General features: G+C 40.1%; 1 protein-coding gene across 7 annotated transcripts in view; it reads left to right on the top strand.

The window, feature by feature from the left end:
* Positions 1 to 10679, top strand: part of ADGRV1 (adhesion G protein-coupled receptor V1) — a 412444-nt gene extending 401765 nt beyond the window's left edge. For 6 of the 7 annotated variants that reach the window (XM_073344461.2, XM_078852798.1, XM_078852799.1 and 3 more), the window contains 2 exons: positions 1114 to 1291; positions 10235 to 10679. In XM_073344461.2, the coding sequence (XP_073200562.2) occupies positions 1114 to 1291; positions 10235 to 10353 (297 nt within the window). In that variant the 3' untranslated portion in view covers positions 10354 to 10679. Of the gene's footprint in view, positions 1 to 1113; positions 1292 to 10234 lie in introns of those variants that run through there. The other variant, XM_078852800.1, reaches the window with a different exon arrangement.
* Positions 10680 to 16381: the final 5702 nt, after the last annotated feature.

Consider the following 16381-nt stretch of genomic DNA (forward strand, 5'->3'; position numbering starts at 1 on the left):
TGACCACCTGTGAATTGCCGGGGTGGGATTATTTTTGTTTTTATGCTTCATGTCTGAATTTGGGGGGAGGGGGAGATATATAATGATGTTAGCTTGTACAATAAAAGTTGCTATTGTCAGGCATGGTAGCACTCCTCTGAATTACAGCTCTCTGGTAACATCAGAGCTATAGATCACCCCACTCCACCCCCCTTTTTTTTTACATTGCTTATTAGCTTTGTTATAAGGCCATGGATTGAGTATTTGAAAAGTAGGTCACAGTCAACATAAAATACTTTCCAGGTTACTGTAATTCTGGGGTGAATCCTGGCCCCATTGAAGTCCATGGCAAAACTCCTGTTGACTTCAGTAGGGCCAGGTTTTCACTTCTGATCTTTATGGATGTCACAATTGGATTTGTCACATGATGAGTTCTGTGAAACAAAAACAATTCAAACTCTTTTTTTTTCTGGGACAGAAATTCTGTTTTCTGGCCAGTTCTAGTTTTGAATTAGATGGCTGATGGGATGTACTACCAAGCTCTGCCCCAGCATTTTCAAAGGCACATAATATTGTGAAGATGAATTATTTAAACAAATAAATAAGATTGTCGTGGGATGGGAGGGAGAGTGGGGCACCAGCGAAGGGTCGTATCAAGTGGAAAGAAAGAGGATCTTAGATGGTATGGAGAGGAAAGACAGACTGTTTTGGAGGGTCTCAGATGGGGAAAGGCAACCACGTTGACATTCAAAGAAAGAACAAACAAAGAGATTTTCAATGGAATTTTAGAATACTTTAATTAGAACTTCTCTGTACCTGAGGAGAATCTTCAGATATGGGGAAAAGTTGGATGACTTTTTTAAACCAACTAGACCATTCATAATGAACACAAAGCCAAATTACTTGTAATCAATTACAGTAATTTTAAAGAGAAAAACATTGAGCTAGACTTTCCCCAGGAAGAGGTGCCAAAAAAGCCCATTATGACTCCCTTGATCCTGCATAGTCATGGGTTCAAACCGTTCAGATACGGCAGTGAAGAGGGTCTGGTTAAGAATGTGGACAGACAGAACTATTCATGTACTATAGCTTTTGATGATAACTGCAGCTTTGAGACTTTTAAACTCATTTAAGGTGCCAGCAGACTGGGAGAGGGCATCCTTGCGGCCAACTAGTCAGGCCAGTGCTACTTTTAAGCAGAGCCCGCAAAATGGGCATGCCTTCAACACTTCTGGAGGATTTAGTAACAGCTCATTGGTGTCTGACGAGGAATCACAAGAGTTTGATGACTTAATATTTGCTTTAAAAACTGGTGAGTAGCAGTTTTTTTTCTTGGTTTCTAGAAGCCTGTATGCTATGCTTTGTAACATAACAGTTTCTCAGGGAGTCACTAAAAGGGAAGATCCAATTGCTGCTAACACATTCTTGATTGCCAGTACAAATCTAGAGCAACATTTTTGTTTTGGTGTGAACTGTTATTCTCTGAACTAAGAATAATGACCATATTATTTGAAATAACAAGGGAAATAGGCCTACAAAAGCATCATTTGAATAACATTAAGCTTGTGATACAAACCAACAGAAGCCAGGAAAGGTTGAAAGTTTAACATTTTTCTCCAAGTACTTTAGGGGTAAGTCTACATAGCAAAGCAAAACCAAATAAATAAACAAACAAACCCCACAGCAGCGAGTCTGAGCCCAGACTTGGGTTTGCGGGACCTACGCAGTGGGGCTAATAAAAGCAGCATAGACATTCAGGCTCTCTCCCTTCACCAGGTTTCAGCTGTTTTAATAAGTGTATTTATACTGTCTTTATACTGACTCAATCCAACTCCTATTAAACTCTATGGAATGATTCCCATTAACTCCAGTGTAGATTGGATTGATCCCTCAAAAGTTAAGCTTCAAATAGTATTCTCTCATTTAAATTCCTAATATATGGTGCAGTACTATACCTATATTGTATGCATTTGTTTATATAAATGTAGTGTGTACTGTATCATAAATAATAATTTAAAATAATAATTTTAAATAATAATTTTAAATATGAAAGAATACTATTACAATATAACTGTATCTTGACTTCATGTTATACTTTACATATGTGTGTGTAATAAAGACAGAGAATATGTACATTAAATCTGAACTTCCCTTGAACAGTTGCACGTTTCCCATTTAATTAAAAAGTGCACCCCAACAGTGGGGACCCTTTACTTTAGTCCTATGTATGTGAAACGCTAACCATTTAAAAGTGTTCATGTTCCTTTCTGTGCTTGAGAAAATCCTCCACATTTAATTCAGTGCAGCTTCCAAATAAACAGCCAATGTTACAATAAATACACAAAGATACACATTCTGCTGGTGCCACTTAACTTGTTTTTGTTTTATAAAACAATAGTAAGCCATGTTAGGGGGCTTATTCCTTCACCCACTTCCTTCCCTGGTCCTTCTCGCATGAACAAAGAGCAACAATACCCGAAGTCCAAAGGTGCAAACAATTCAATGTTTATTGGGGTGAACTTCCAGCAAGCATGATTCCAGTTTCCTTCCTTAGTATCCTCCTTCCCAACTCTGACACCACAGAGCCTTACACCTGTGTCCCTGTTCCCATTCCTGCCCTTAGCAAAATATTATTCCAATTTCCTTACCCCCATTCCCATTTCCCCCTTTAGCAAAACATGATTGCAATTTCCTTACCCCCATTCCCTGTTCCCATTTCCCCTCTTTAGCAAAACATGATTCCAATTTCTCCACCCCCATTCCCTGTTCCCATCTCTCCCACCCACACACTCACCCCCTCACTTCCTGATTGACTGCAGACTATATAGTAAAACTTGAGTTCGGCTTAGCTATACCTTAACCAATCATTTTCCTGAAAATAACTAACCAATCCTAACATATTGTAACATGATTATGTAACCAATTATATCCCACCACCTTAATAGTTTACACCCAGCAAAATTAATTATACAGCAGACAGGAACAATCACAGAACCAGACAGAGATTATACAGACAAACAATAGCAAAGTGGGAACTATAATGACAAAACAATACAGAAGTGAGGATTTCACATCCCAGTATTGATAAGTGAGTTCTTGCCACACAGGATGCTATCAAACTAAGTTTCCTTTAACATTTTCTAGGCACTTCCCTTTCTCTGGAGGTGATAGGCACTATCAGGACAGGACTGTATTCCTAACAGCCCAATAGCACCTTATTTCAATGTGACTAGTTTGGGATGTGAGGAGGTGACCGGTCGCTTCCTAGCTTATGGCTGCCTCTGCTGCTTAGCCAAAGGCCTTAGCCTAAGAACAGGGCCTCAGACTGTGACAGTAAGAGAAGGCCCTTACACCGCCAGACAGTGATTTTGATTCTTTCTTTTATACCTCTAGAACTAGCCAAGTGATAAGAATACACCTAAATTCTTAAAGTACAGGCCTTTGCAGACAGGCCTGAATATCTATATCCTAAGGCCTGAATATCTATATCCTAACAAGCCAATTGATTTGTTTTTTGTTTTTTGTTTTTAATGAAAAAGGGAATTATAAGATTATTCTAGGGTTAGGCACAAAGCTACCAAATTATTTCTTTATAGGTTGTCACTTTCAATGGTATTTTTTTACATTGTCCAACCTGCGGTTCATTTCCTGAACATGTTCATTTCTACTGGACATTTTTCAGCACATTTTTCTTTTGTCACCCAGTCTACTGCTAACTACTATAGCATTTAGTACAGTTTTTGGCCAAGATTTTCGAAATTGGGCGCCTGAAATTAGATTCCTAAATCCATAACAGGGTATCTAAATAAGTTGCCAGATTTTCAAAAATTCTGAGCACTTGGTAGCTCCCGCTGGCTTCAGGCATTCATTTAAAAAATTTGTGGCCTTTATTTTTTTGTTTTATTTTTTCCTTCCATATGCTTTTAAAATAATCTTCGGGAAACTGAATGACACAGAAAATTGGTAATAAACAGGGATCCTAGAAATCCATTTGCCATGGAAAAAATTGGAATTTGCATTTTTAAAGAGAATCTTTAGTTTTTACAATTTTGTGAAAAAATAAAAACGTACAGTAGAACCCTGTTTTCTGAGCCTCCATTACGCAGCTGCCTGGGACTGACCTCCCGAGCCCCAGTCACTGTTCGCCCCGGACAGCTGGTGACTCAGTTAATACTGACAACCGGATAATGGAGGCTCGGATAAATGGGGTTCTACTGTATATCAGTAAAACATTGTATTCAACTGATACCTATATATATTGTGGCTAGGGAAACTAAAGTTAAGCATTTCATTTTAATTGTGGAAAATTGTGGATTTTGTGTTTTTTTTATTGGAGAATTTTGTTTTTTAATTACGGAAAACTATGATCCCTGATAATAATGGAGACTTTCGTCATTATGGGTTAGATGTTCATATGCTTACCACCAATAATAGTGCTTATTGTTTTGTGCAGCTGCATTTGATGTCAGTTGAGCCATTCACAGCAGTAATCACAACATTCAATAGTAAAGAGTGTGCAGGAGTGGGCCTTAAAACTTCGGTTCCAATTTGAGAGTAGCAGGGATTTAATGTGATGGCGGTTTATTAACCAACAGTAAGAATAGTTTGCCTTAGTTCAGCACAACTTTATTTTATATGAGAGGTGAGTTTGAGCCAAGACCTTGGTTCTGAACAGCTCCAGGCTTTAGGAAAACTCCAGTAATGGAGATCATAAAAGTAGCTAGATAAATCAAATCCAGATTCAAATCAAATCAAGATTTGAACTGGCCCCACCTGTCTAATGTATCCAAGGAAAATCCCGAAGAGAATGAGGATCCAAACTTTGTGGCTGTGGCCCATCACACTTAATCCAAAATCCATGGCAGAGTTAAATAATACAATTATGGGGATAAACAACGAGAGAGCAATTAAAAGATGCAGGCAAAGGAGAAAAGATACATTTTCATTTGAGGTTATTAAGAAAAGCATTTCTATTTGGTTCCTATTAAATACTATCTGACAACCTTTCTGCAGACTCAAGAGAATGACCTAAGATTGCATGAACATGTTGTTCAGACTGCCCTGTACTGCACAGTGCATTTCTGGTAGCCCCTTTTGAAAAAGGTTGAGGCATTTTAGTGGGGTGGGGAAGCTTGCACTCCTGTTGCCTTTGTTTTACCTGGTCTAAGGATAAGTAGAAGACTTCATTCCCCAAGATTGTCAATCCAGAACCTTCTACAGGTAGCCCTAATTATGCTAGAAATAATGGCTCAGATCCTGAGGGACTGGTCAGCATGAGAATGAGCAAAGATGTCTCTGTGACACTCCGGTATGAAATGCAGAGGTAATTCAGAGCAACCTGAAGGTTTCTCTAATTTATGTTTGCTGCCAATGATCTCAGGGGTTGTTTGTCAGCCAGGAATTGCTGAACATAAGAACACCCAGCTATGTCCCCTTTCCATTAGCTAGCCCCCCTGTATTGGAAGGAATACTACAGGAGCCACTATGGTGAGTCTACGTCACCCAAGGATTCCACTATGGGGGAATTCTCCAGTGGCCAGTTAAGCTGGCTCCAATGCAGCATTGTGCCAGGGAAGCAGAGAAATTGGGTACAGTATCATGTAGTTTGTATAACTCCAAGAGCTTCAGCTCTGTGCAAGGGATTAAGGAAAGATTACTCCAGGAAAAATAATATAAAAAAATGTACTGCCTGTTGATTGATGCTAAAACCTTGTTTGTTTCCTGCTAGTCATTAGGTTGGCTTAAATGGTTTATTTTATTTTATTTCTTTTATGGCTTTCATAATAAATCAAAGGACTATGCTTCCACTGAATAAGGATAATTATTCCATAATTAGTTATTGCTAATTACATTAATTATCTAATAATACCCATTCATTTTGGGCTAAATCACATTTTGTCTGATTCCTTTTTTAGTTCTCAAGCTCATCTTGACAGCTTAATGAGCCCCTCCTCTTTAAGACTGATTCACTCTAATACATGGGTTTAGGGTAATTAAGATATAAAACCATTTTAAAGTGACTCCCATTTAAGCACAGCTACACTTCAGTCCTCCTGTCTAGAAAGCAGTAAGCTGCTGGATCTCCACATGTTATGTAAGGGGGGAGTGTAGTTAAAAAAGGATGGGATGAAGGGAAAAATCGGTGGATGCTGGCCTCAAGCAGTGAATTACTCATAAGCTTTGCTCCTTAGGCATAAATTTAATGCCGGAACTGAATGCTAGCCTTACTGACCTCTCAGTCCGAACCATATTCCCACCAATCACAAACACTCCCACCCCTGCCTTTCTACTGAAGTCACTCCCTCTGGGCCCGATGGAGGTTCAACACATAAAAGCCTCCAAAACATTCCTAGATGCACAGTTTTGCTCCTTCTCTTGCCTGTGGTATGAATAAGCTGTTTGGGGAGCAGGTCTGTTTATAGTAGTCATTAGAAGTCATACCATACTTTTGGCTCATAATCACTACCACACTACACCTGAGATTATCAAGTGATGACAGAACCAAGGAAGGCAGGTTTATGACCCACATTTGCAATGTTTAAGGAAGTTTTGTTCACTGCCAGCCTGAATTTGGCCCTTCTGCGTTAATAATGTAAAAAACCCTCCAAAATCAAAAATAATTTGAAAAGTAAATTGGTTATTAAAATACAACACACAACGCCATGTAAGCGTCCCACAATAATTCGTTGAATATAGTATTGAACAGGTCGACATTTTCAAAAGAGTCTGCTAATTTTGGCTGCCATCATTTTGCGTGCTCACTTTGAGACTCAGTATCTCAGATTGGGAACCCAAAACTAGAAGTCACTTTTGAAAATATTGGCTGAAATGTTCAGTTGTTTAGCATTCCTGAAAGGTGCTGGATAAACTTCTTGTAGAGAAAAGTCCTTTTTATCCACAGCTATGGTACAGGCAATGGCAATCTTAGCTCTCCCACCTTGCCTCACCAATGTACCTCATATCCGGTCTGAAAGGAACAAGTCAAAAGGTGAGAAAAGGGGGAGAAGGTGATTTCCCTGCCCATTCAATTGGCTTCTCCATTGTTACTGCCAACAGAGGTGCTAGCTGAAATAGTGGATGTGGGACATGGTTCCACTAGGACCAAGGACTCATTTCCATTGAATCCTAAAATTTGTCACTAGAGGATCAATTGGTGACATATTACTCTACCAATCTCTATAGCCAGCCAATCCCATAAAATGAGATGTAAAGTGTAAGAGTGTGTGTATATCTACCATCAGATTTTTGTATGTAATGTCTAATATTGCACATTGACTAAAAAAGTGTGATGGATGCAGAATATAGTCTATGTGTTTATAATATGATTAAAATACCCCTAAAAATGTGTACAACAGATAAAAATAACATTCAACATTTTTCACAGATATTATAGTGAAAGCTTGATACGTGTGCAGGCAGCTAAGTAAGATCAAACTTAGGCCCTTCATGTGGAACAATTTTTAAAGTATGTTGAGTGTTGGGATTCACTGAATAAATATTTTGACCAGTAGATGTCACTGGAGGGGCCTTGCTGGTTTTGCAGCTGTAACCATGCTCACTCTGAAATGATTACATCTAGTTCTGAGGCAAGATGGGCCCTAAACTGAGAACAAGCTGGCCCAATGAACTCTGCAAACCTTGTCTTGTAAACACTCCTAGCCTCACTAATCTGTAGACCAACTGTTTGGTAGTTTGGTATCCCGGGTTACATTGAAACTCTAATTCCTAAAAAGGATCAATTCCTAAACATTTTGTCAGAGCAATGACTGTTATAAAGGGAATTAACCTATTTTAAACACAACAATCTGTTGTCTCCTTCCTAAAAGGATGCTGCCTGGCCATGTTCCATTTAGGAATGTAAGTACTGCAATATCAGATTAGTCCATGTAGTCTAGTATCTTGTCTCTGATAAGGAGGACTTGTGGCACCTTAGAGACTAACAAATTTATTTGAGCATAAGCTTTCGTGAGCTACAGCTCACTTCATCGGATGCTCACGAAAGCTTATGTTCAAATAAATTTGTTAGTCTCTAAGGTGCCACAAGTCCTCCTTTCCTTTTTGCAGATACAGACTAACACGGCTGCTACTCTGAAACTTGTCTCTGATAATGACCATTGCCAGATGCTTCAAGAAACCCCCACAATGGACAATGCTGGAATAACATGTTTGCAAGAGAAATTTCTTTCTAACACCATCAGTTAGTGGTTACCTAATGACCTGAAGCATGAGGGTTCATGTACATTGTAAAATAATCCTCATTAAACATGTAAGTGTCTAATCCTTTTTGAAAGCCATTCACCTCTTTGTCTTAAAGATATCTTGTGGCAATAAATTCCACAGGCTAATTGTTTTGTGCAAAAAAATAATTTTCATTTATCTATTTTACATGTGTGGCCTTTCAAGTTCATTGAATGCCATCTTGTTCTTGCATAATAAGAGGCCAATATGAGTGTCTGATTTACCTTCTCTATATCACTCATATTGTATCTCTCCTTTCTAAACTAAACAGTCCCCATCTAAGAGAAGGAAAGAGTGCAAAAAACAAGAAAAGGAAAAAAATAGTTATGCTTTTTTCAATTTCAAACAGTTTCATCATTAAGGTAATTAAGCACTTAGTGTCTAACTTTAAGTGTAGGAGTAGGCACACTGGCTTTAATAAACCTACTCCTCAACTTCAGAGCTTCGCTAATTCAGACTCTAAACTCCTCCACAGCTAGCATTATGGTACATCCTGCCCCATCAGACAGCTTTTTACACCTCTCTTGCTTGATAGTGATCTCTCCCCTGAATGAATTCACACACCCAGTGTTATACCCTCTTGAAAAAAGAAAAGGAGGACTTGTGGCACCTTAGAGACTAACCAATTTGTTTGAGCATAAGCTTTCGTGAGCTACAGCTCACATGCATCCGATGAAGTGAGCTATAGCTCACAAAAGCTTATGCTCAGATAAATTGATTAGTCTTAAGGTGCCACAAGTACTCCTTTTCTTTTTGCGAATACAGACTAACACGGCTGCTACTCTGAATCCATACCTTCTTGAAAAAGTTAACCTGTCACTTTGCTTCCTTCTGAGTCCTTCTCCATATTCAAAATCACAGCCTATGTCTTATAGCTGATCTTTCACATTTCCTATATTCAGCCTCCCCCCCCCCCCAGTTTCCTATTTGGAAGTGCATGGTGAAACTTACTAAAGAGAGAGCATCTGGTGACCTAAAAAAATATGAGGACCTTCTGAAACTTAAAAGGAAAACTGTTGACTCCCGACCTTACCATTCCTAAACATTCTAAAGCCTAGGATGCCAGCTAGGGAGAGAAGAGCAAGAAGTCAGCTTTACAACTGATTTATATTTCTTAAAATATTTTAGCCTGAAAAAATGGAAATTATGGCTTTCATGAGCATGACATTTTCAGAACCTAATGAGCCAAATATCATTCATGGTGTAACTCCTTTGCAATCACTGGAGTCACTGGATTTTGCCCAGTCTGTGTAATTTTCCTTAGCCCTTGGCTATCTATAACTGATTTCACTGGAAAGTAATGTCTGGTGTTAATCTGTTTTGGAGTTACCACACTTAATTTCATTGATGTGCAGTTCTGAATAAATCTGAATCTCAAGTCCCGAAAAGCCCAAATAAGAGCTGTTCATTTTTATGCTTTGTTTACTACAGTGTTATCTTGTACTAGAGGACAGGCACAATGCATCAGCCAGTGCCAGTTGTAGGTTTAAGCAGGGAGGGTTAAGGAGGGATATTTAACCTGCCCATTTGGTCATGCTGAAAGTAGAACCCTATTGAAACAGCTGAAATGATCATTTTAGCATCATATGGTAGATTCCACCACTAGAAATGAATCCCCTAAAAAGAAACTCCTGAGGGTCAAATTTTGAGCGCTACCTTAACCAGGCTTCCATTTATGCATGTGATGTCAGGGGAACAGAGACTGTGAGGTAGACATCCGAGTACCTGTTCACACCATCAAATCAGGTACTGAGACATTTAAGTGACCTATGTTGTGGGCAAAGACATGAACAATGTAGGTGCAGAGATGTGTCCTCAGTTAAATGAGCCTACAGTCTGTGGGTGCAAAGCTGTAGACCATATCAGAAAATCTGCTGTACTTTTGTGGGGGAGGAGAAGAGCTGCTGTAATAAGAATAGAGAAGTAGGGCAGATTTCCTTGTGTAACAGGATATGATGTCATCCTTGCTGTTTCAGTCTTCAGTCCTCATTGTTTGTTTCTTGGCTTTGTGTTTCAGGTGCAGGCCTCAATATCAGTGATAATGATTCCTACCATGGCAGCCAGGATGGAGGCAGCATGGCTAACTCCCAGATTGTAGAACTTAGAAGAATACCCATAGCAGACACTCACCTCTAACGCCATTGGTTGTTTTTTTTAAAATTCAAATCTCCATATTTTTATATTTTTATTTCCTTTTGCACTAAAACACTACATGCAGCTGTGTGGTAGAATGCTGTGAGCTGAACTGGATGATTAACAAAGAATGGTAGGTTTTCTTTTTATATGTCAGAAAATATCCTGTACATTTTTACAGTGACTGAGCATCAACAGATTCAATGGAAGTTGGCCCAGATTTGTATCCTCTAAGTGGATGCACATATTCCATGAAGTGTAGATTTTTTTTAATTACCCTGTATGTGTAACACCATTTAATAAACCCAGTAGAGTTCATTTGATATAAACATGTCTGTCATTATTTGTGTCTGAGCACTGTCCAAGTGAAAAATAATATTTCTGGAACTGGAAGTTGAGGTGGTTAATTATAGTTGAGCAGGAGAGGATTTTAATGACAGAGTCTCTCCCTGTAATATGTTCTTTGGTTTTTGAGAGCTAACAACTGTGAACTTCACAGAAGGAAGTAAAGACACAATACTTGCTCCAGAGATCTTACAATATAAATTCTGACATGACACAACATGTGAGGGTCAGAAACAAACAGAAGGGAAGGAGAGATAAAGGCCAGTTATAAGATCACTCAGTTACTCAGTAGGTCTATGCATATCTTGAGGGTTCTGTTACACTGTTGTTGGGTTTGTTTTGTTGTATGGACATTTTAATTTGAAATAGTGCATTTTATAATTGCATTTTGCGTAACTGAGCGACATCAGAGACCTTTGACAGTCAAACTGTCTTTAAGAAGGTTGTCTGGGATCTTTTACTAAAGTGTAACCTTTATAGTTTGTTCCTAAATAAAAAATAAATAAATCAGTTGTTATAATGCTTGTCTAGTATATCCTGCTGCTGTTAACAGGTATTGTTGTCCAGCTTCCATAATAATTCCATATTTGCATATGCTTAAAACTTTCTGAACTTCTGCTTTATGAATTTTTGCATGTTTGGTCTCCACCTAGAAGGAAATTATTTTGGTAAGTGTGAGTACCGTCACTTCAATCATTCTTGGAGAAGTGTGAAAGTGAAAAATACATACTTTTAGTCAAATTTTCAGATGTGAGAAATAGCCTTGGCTGAGACTGTGTGCAGAGTGGAGGAGAGGTAATTACAGGGCCAGAATAAGTGTACCTTGACTATGGTTTTGCAATTGATCAGAAATAAAGGAATCTATTCCATGATTTTCACAACTAAATAAATGTAAGGACTGTCCTTTATCAATGACACATACATATCTGGTCGTACAGTGGGCAGGGAGGAGGCGTGTCTCCCGCTTTTGCTGAAGCCAATTACTCTTCACTGTGACTATACTGCCTAGCAAATGTGAACCCTTCAGCTGCCAGCCCCGCTAGCCTCTGCAACTGCTGGGGAGGACAGCAGGCCACCTCTACCATTCACAATCTGAAGAGGAGAGTATCTTTCACCAGGTAGGCCCTTTCCAAGGCCCCAGTTGAGCAAAGAATTTACAGACACTTAACTGCATATCTGTGCAGTAAATCAAACATATGCTTAACTTTACACAGGTACTTTAGGCCCATTGAAGTTAATAGGATTTAAGCTCATGCCTAAATTTAAACATGCACTTTGTCGAACAATGTCCTAAGTTCTCTGGCTGCCAGTTCATTTGTCCACTGCTCTTGTGCTCTCCACACAACAAAGCAAATACCCACTGAGGGTCAAATCCTGGTACTGTTGAAGTCAATGGCAATAGTGCAGATGGAGAGTTTGAATCTCTATGATTTGGGCCCCAATTCAGGAAAGCCTCTTTATTTAGGACAGAACTTAAGCACCTGATTAAGAGCTGCTGAAGTCAATGAGACTTGAAAACATGCTCCTAAGCTAGGGACAGTCTTTAAAAATTAGGAGCATGCTACCTAAACATTCATCAGGCAACTTGTTGGGGGACCAGCCATAATGGATAATGTTCTATAAAATAGTGAATACTCTATACATATTTTGGGATTTATATTTCTTCACTGTTAGCCTATATGTAGACACTGCCAACATGGGGAGCTTGCTATTTTATGTGCTTGTGTCTCTTAAATATGTCATTAAACTGAGACTCTCATACACCCATATTTAATTAAAATCAAGTTTGTACAGTTTGCTAGTCGTGACAATATACATGTTTTTATTATGTAGGAAAACCAGCAGTTGAAGGATTTTCGTGTTCTTACTGGGTCAGTTTATGGTGAGTATTGGGCAATGCAGGTATTTCACATCTGTCCACTAATGCCTTAACACGAAATATAGTTCTGGAGAATGATTGTGACACTTTTGTCTACGGATTGCTCAATTGCAAAGGAGTTGGTACAGTCACAGATGTTTTATTAGTTTGCAGTACGTGCTTACACACACGTGGGAAGAAGAATGCTTGTTTGATTTTGACTCATGACCATCAATGCTGACATCTTGTGTCACTTTGACATGTTGCTCAATGGGCCTGGTCATGAGTTCACTGTAAATACATCAGCATTGTTGGAAGAAGCTGGTATGGTGATGCTAGTTGCAGAATTTGGATTTGTAGCCACTGGTGATGTTTGTAGGGTGGACGGTCACCAGACTAATCTGTTTTGGTATCACAAACTCAATGATTTGGGAGAAAATGCACACTGGGGGAAATCCTATTTTCTAATAGCATGAGACTATCAGCTAACTTGTGCTGTTCACTGAGTACCCAAGAGACAATAAAGATTCATCTCAAAGCACTGCACCTGCATGCTCCTCTTCACATATGTCAGACAGCCAGACCCTTACAGGAGCAGCTTTACAGCTAAAGTGACTTCAGATTGACAAGACTCATTGCTTCTGCTGGCACTCCGATCCCAGGCAGTATTTAAAACCTGATGCAGACTATAAGTAGCTCTTAGATTTTACCAGATGAATGAATACATAGTTAGACATCTACTCATGTAAAATGAATGGACTAGATTTCAACCATCTGTTTGATCGTTGTACATGAACAAAACAGAGAGACTCATGTTTAGATCATCCTTTCTCTTAGATGTAGAAAGAGCCTCTGATTATTCCCCTGGGAGCTTATCCTTTGGGCTTGAAGGAGCAAGAGGAGCTGCAGTTTATGCCTAGGTACAAATTTTCTAGGCAGCTGGAAGAAAAACATCTATTTTCATGCTAACTCATGTCAAAGCATCTCCTTCCTCCTCCAAATTTTGCTTCAATATATTGTCATAGTGTACATAAGCATACACAATGCATGGATGCTCTTTAGGCATTTATGGTGATTTAGATGTTGAATCAAGAGCATAATAATAGACCTGATCGAGTATTCACATTTTTTAAAAGATGTTTGATTTGGCTGGTGCAACAGAGTCTTGCTGAGCAGACAAGTAAATAAATAAAGCAAGTATTATTGTTTTGCTAAGTAAGGCACGTAATCCTATTAGGAAACCTCTTAAAGAAAGCCACTGGGCAAGATTCTGATCTCACCTTCACTGGTGTAAATCCAAAGTAATTCCATTGACTTCAGTGAATGGTCTCCCACAGCAATTTAAAAAATGTCCAGAATATTACTTTTAATTTTCAGAGATTGATAACTTAGTTAAATTCTGCCCATGCCATACAAGCCCTAGATCCCCCTAACATCCTGGGACCAGATTTGTCACTGACTTATATCCTGCAAGCCCACAGATTTGCACATTGGTCTTCAAGGATTATTGCTGGTATTACAAACTGTTATTCTTAGCCAGAAACTTTATACACTAGAGTTTTACCCCAAAGTGTGGGTACAGGGTTACTTAAAGTGAGTATTAGCCCTTTTCCCTTGGTAGCTGAACAGTGTTATTTTTGGTTATTTAGGACACCTGGGGCCAATCAAGGGCCTGCAAGAACCTGTTAAAAGCCTTGTCTCCAGCCAAACAGGGGCATGTGCTAGGAGCTGTGAGAGGAAGGCAAGCTACTGGAGAGCTGGGCGGTTCTGCTACTGACAAGCACCAGGAAAGAAATCCTACATGTACAGAGGCGAAGGGTGGGCAAATCTCTGCCTAACCAGGATCTGAGGGAAGAGACCCTGCCCTAGGAGAGAGACTGAACCAGGTGTCTAGTCTGTGGCCACCTCACCTGTAGGGGTTATCAGAGACTGAGAGGCTCCCTTGTCCCTTCCCCTCTTCAAGGAGGCTGGGAGTATCCCTGCTCCAGCAATGTGTGGACAGCAAGCCCAGGGGCGTGGGGGGAAAACTCTGAGGGAAAGAGGAATACCGTAGCCCGCTGGGAAAACTCTGAGGGGAAAGAGGAATACCCCCACCCATTGCTAACAGAAGTGTGGGACCCACTGAGGCGGAGAAGAAGCTCTGTCACAGAGGGTAAGGAATTCATCAGTCGTGCACAATGCTAGACTGTTTATCAATTAAACACATTAGTACTAAACAGTCTCTGGTAATTCACTGCTTTAAATTTGTGGACTAAAACACTGAAACTCACTCAGGTCATCAGCTCAAGGCCCAATTTGGAGGCTGATGAGTAATTGTGCAGCTAGATTTTGGGTACAACACACACAACTTGTTATGAAACACACCCAGGGCTCTGAACTATCTAAAAACAATCTCTTCCACCCTAACCTAGACTGACAACTGTCAGGGCCAGAGATGTGTGTAAATAGGATCCTAACCCAGCCTTGTAATTACCATGGGAGGGGTTTCTTCAATGAGTGAAGGATCCTTCCTTTTAGATTCTTTTCAAATTCATACATAACCTCTTGTAGAATGCTGAAGCCAGGTCAAAGGGCCGAACAGAATGTCCCCAGCATTGCTGGAGCAGCCCAGGCAGAAGACACAACTACAGTGGCCATTAAAAAGGTGCAACACACTTTGTCTCCGCTGAGGAGTGTTCCCTAAGCTTGTTACACAGTACAGTGTAACATGAAATTTGTCCCTCTGGTATGTAAAAGGATTGCTCACACTCCACCTGTTTCAAGGGGAACTGAAATGACAGCTCACCATGTCATCATATGCTTACAAATGAATTACATGCCTGTTACTTATAAATAGATTCTGCCAGTGCCAAGCTTCCAAAAGGAACAGGAAACTATGTATCACTGGTAGACTTCATATATAAAATTACACAACTCTAGCTGACTGACCTGTAGTGCCCGTCTGACCTGCTGTCTCTCCCTCTTCCTCATGCCTGTGATTCCAACATTGCCCCCACCAAGCTCACAATCCAAGCACACAACCTTCTTGCTATGCCCACAATCCTAGCATTCTCTACTTTGAAACTGAGCAGAGCCCTTTCCTGCCACCAAAAAGCCCTAAGTGGAGACAGACACACCCACTCCCTAAAAATAGCCATTAGGCCATACCCTTCTACTCAGCATCACCGAAGTCCCACCCCAAGGACTCTAATTAGCCACAGTGAAACTGCTTCAGCAGAAGGAAGGCCCTTCATCAGATTATAGCCCATTGGTTAGGGCACTCACATGAGAGAAGGCAGAGCCCTGCTCAGGTGGAGGAGGGCCTTGAATTGGGAAGCTGCGCATCCCAGCTGAGTACCCTAACCACTGGGCTAAAAGTTCCGAGGGAGGGCTCTGCCTCCTTCTGCTGCCTGCACCCACAAACACAGGGTAGGCACCTAATGCTAATAGAAGGTTGGCAGCTGAGAATACCACACAGAGGAAGGTGCCTCCCTCTGACCTGGATTTAGGTGCTGACTTCCTCAAGCAGAGGTTGAGGCTTAGGACACACCATTCTCCTCAGCATCTCCTAATGGCTAATTTAGAAGATGAGTCACCTACCATGCTGGCTTCTGTGGATTCCATTCTCAGGTGCCTGTCTATTCCCATTAATTGTATAGGGAGCCTTGGTGCTGAACTCAGGCTTTGTGAATCCCAGTTTGTTTTTTAGGCACCTAGAAGTTAGTCATGGTGATGCTCAGTGTCACCACACCTAAGTTTCTTTGTGAATCTAGCCCCTAGGCGCATACTTAAACCACTGGAAGTATTCATATACTTAAAGTTAAGTGCTCTACACATTGCTATATCAAA

The sequence above is a fragment of the Lepidochelys kempii genome, chromosome 5 (genome assembly GCF_965140285.1).
Source record: "Lepidochelys kempii isolate rLepKem1 chromosome 5, rLepKem1.hap1, whole genome shotgun sequence".
Classification (NCBI taxonomy): Eukaryota; Metazoa; Chordata; order Testudines; family Cheloniidae; genus Lepidochelys; species Lepidochelys kempii.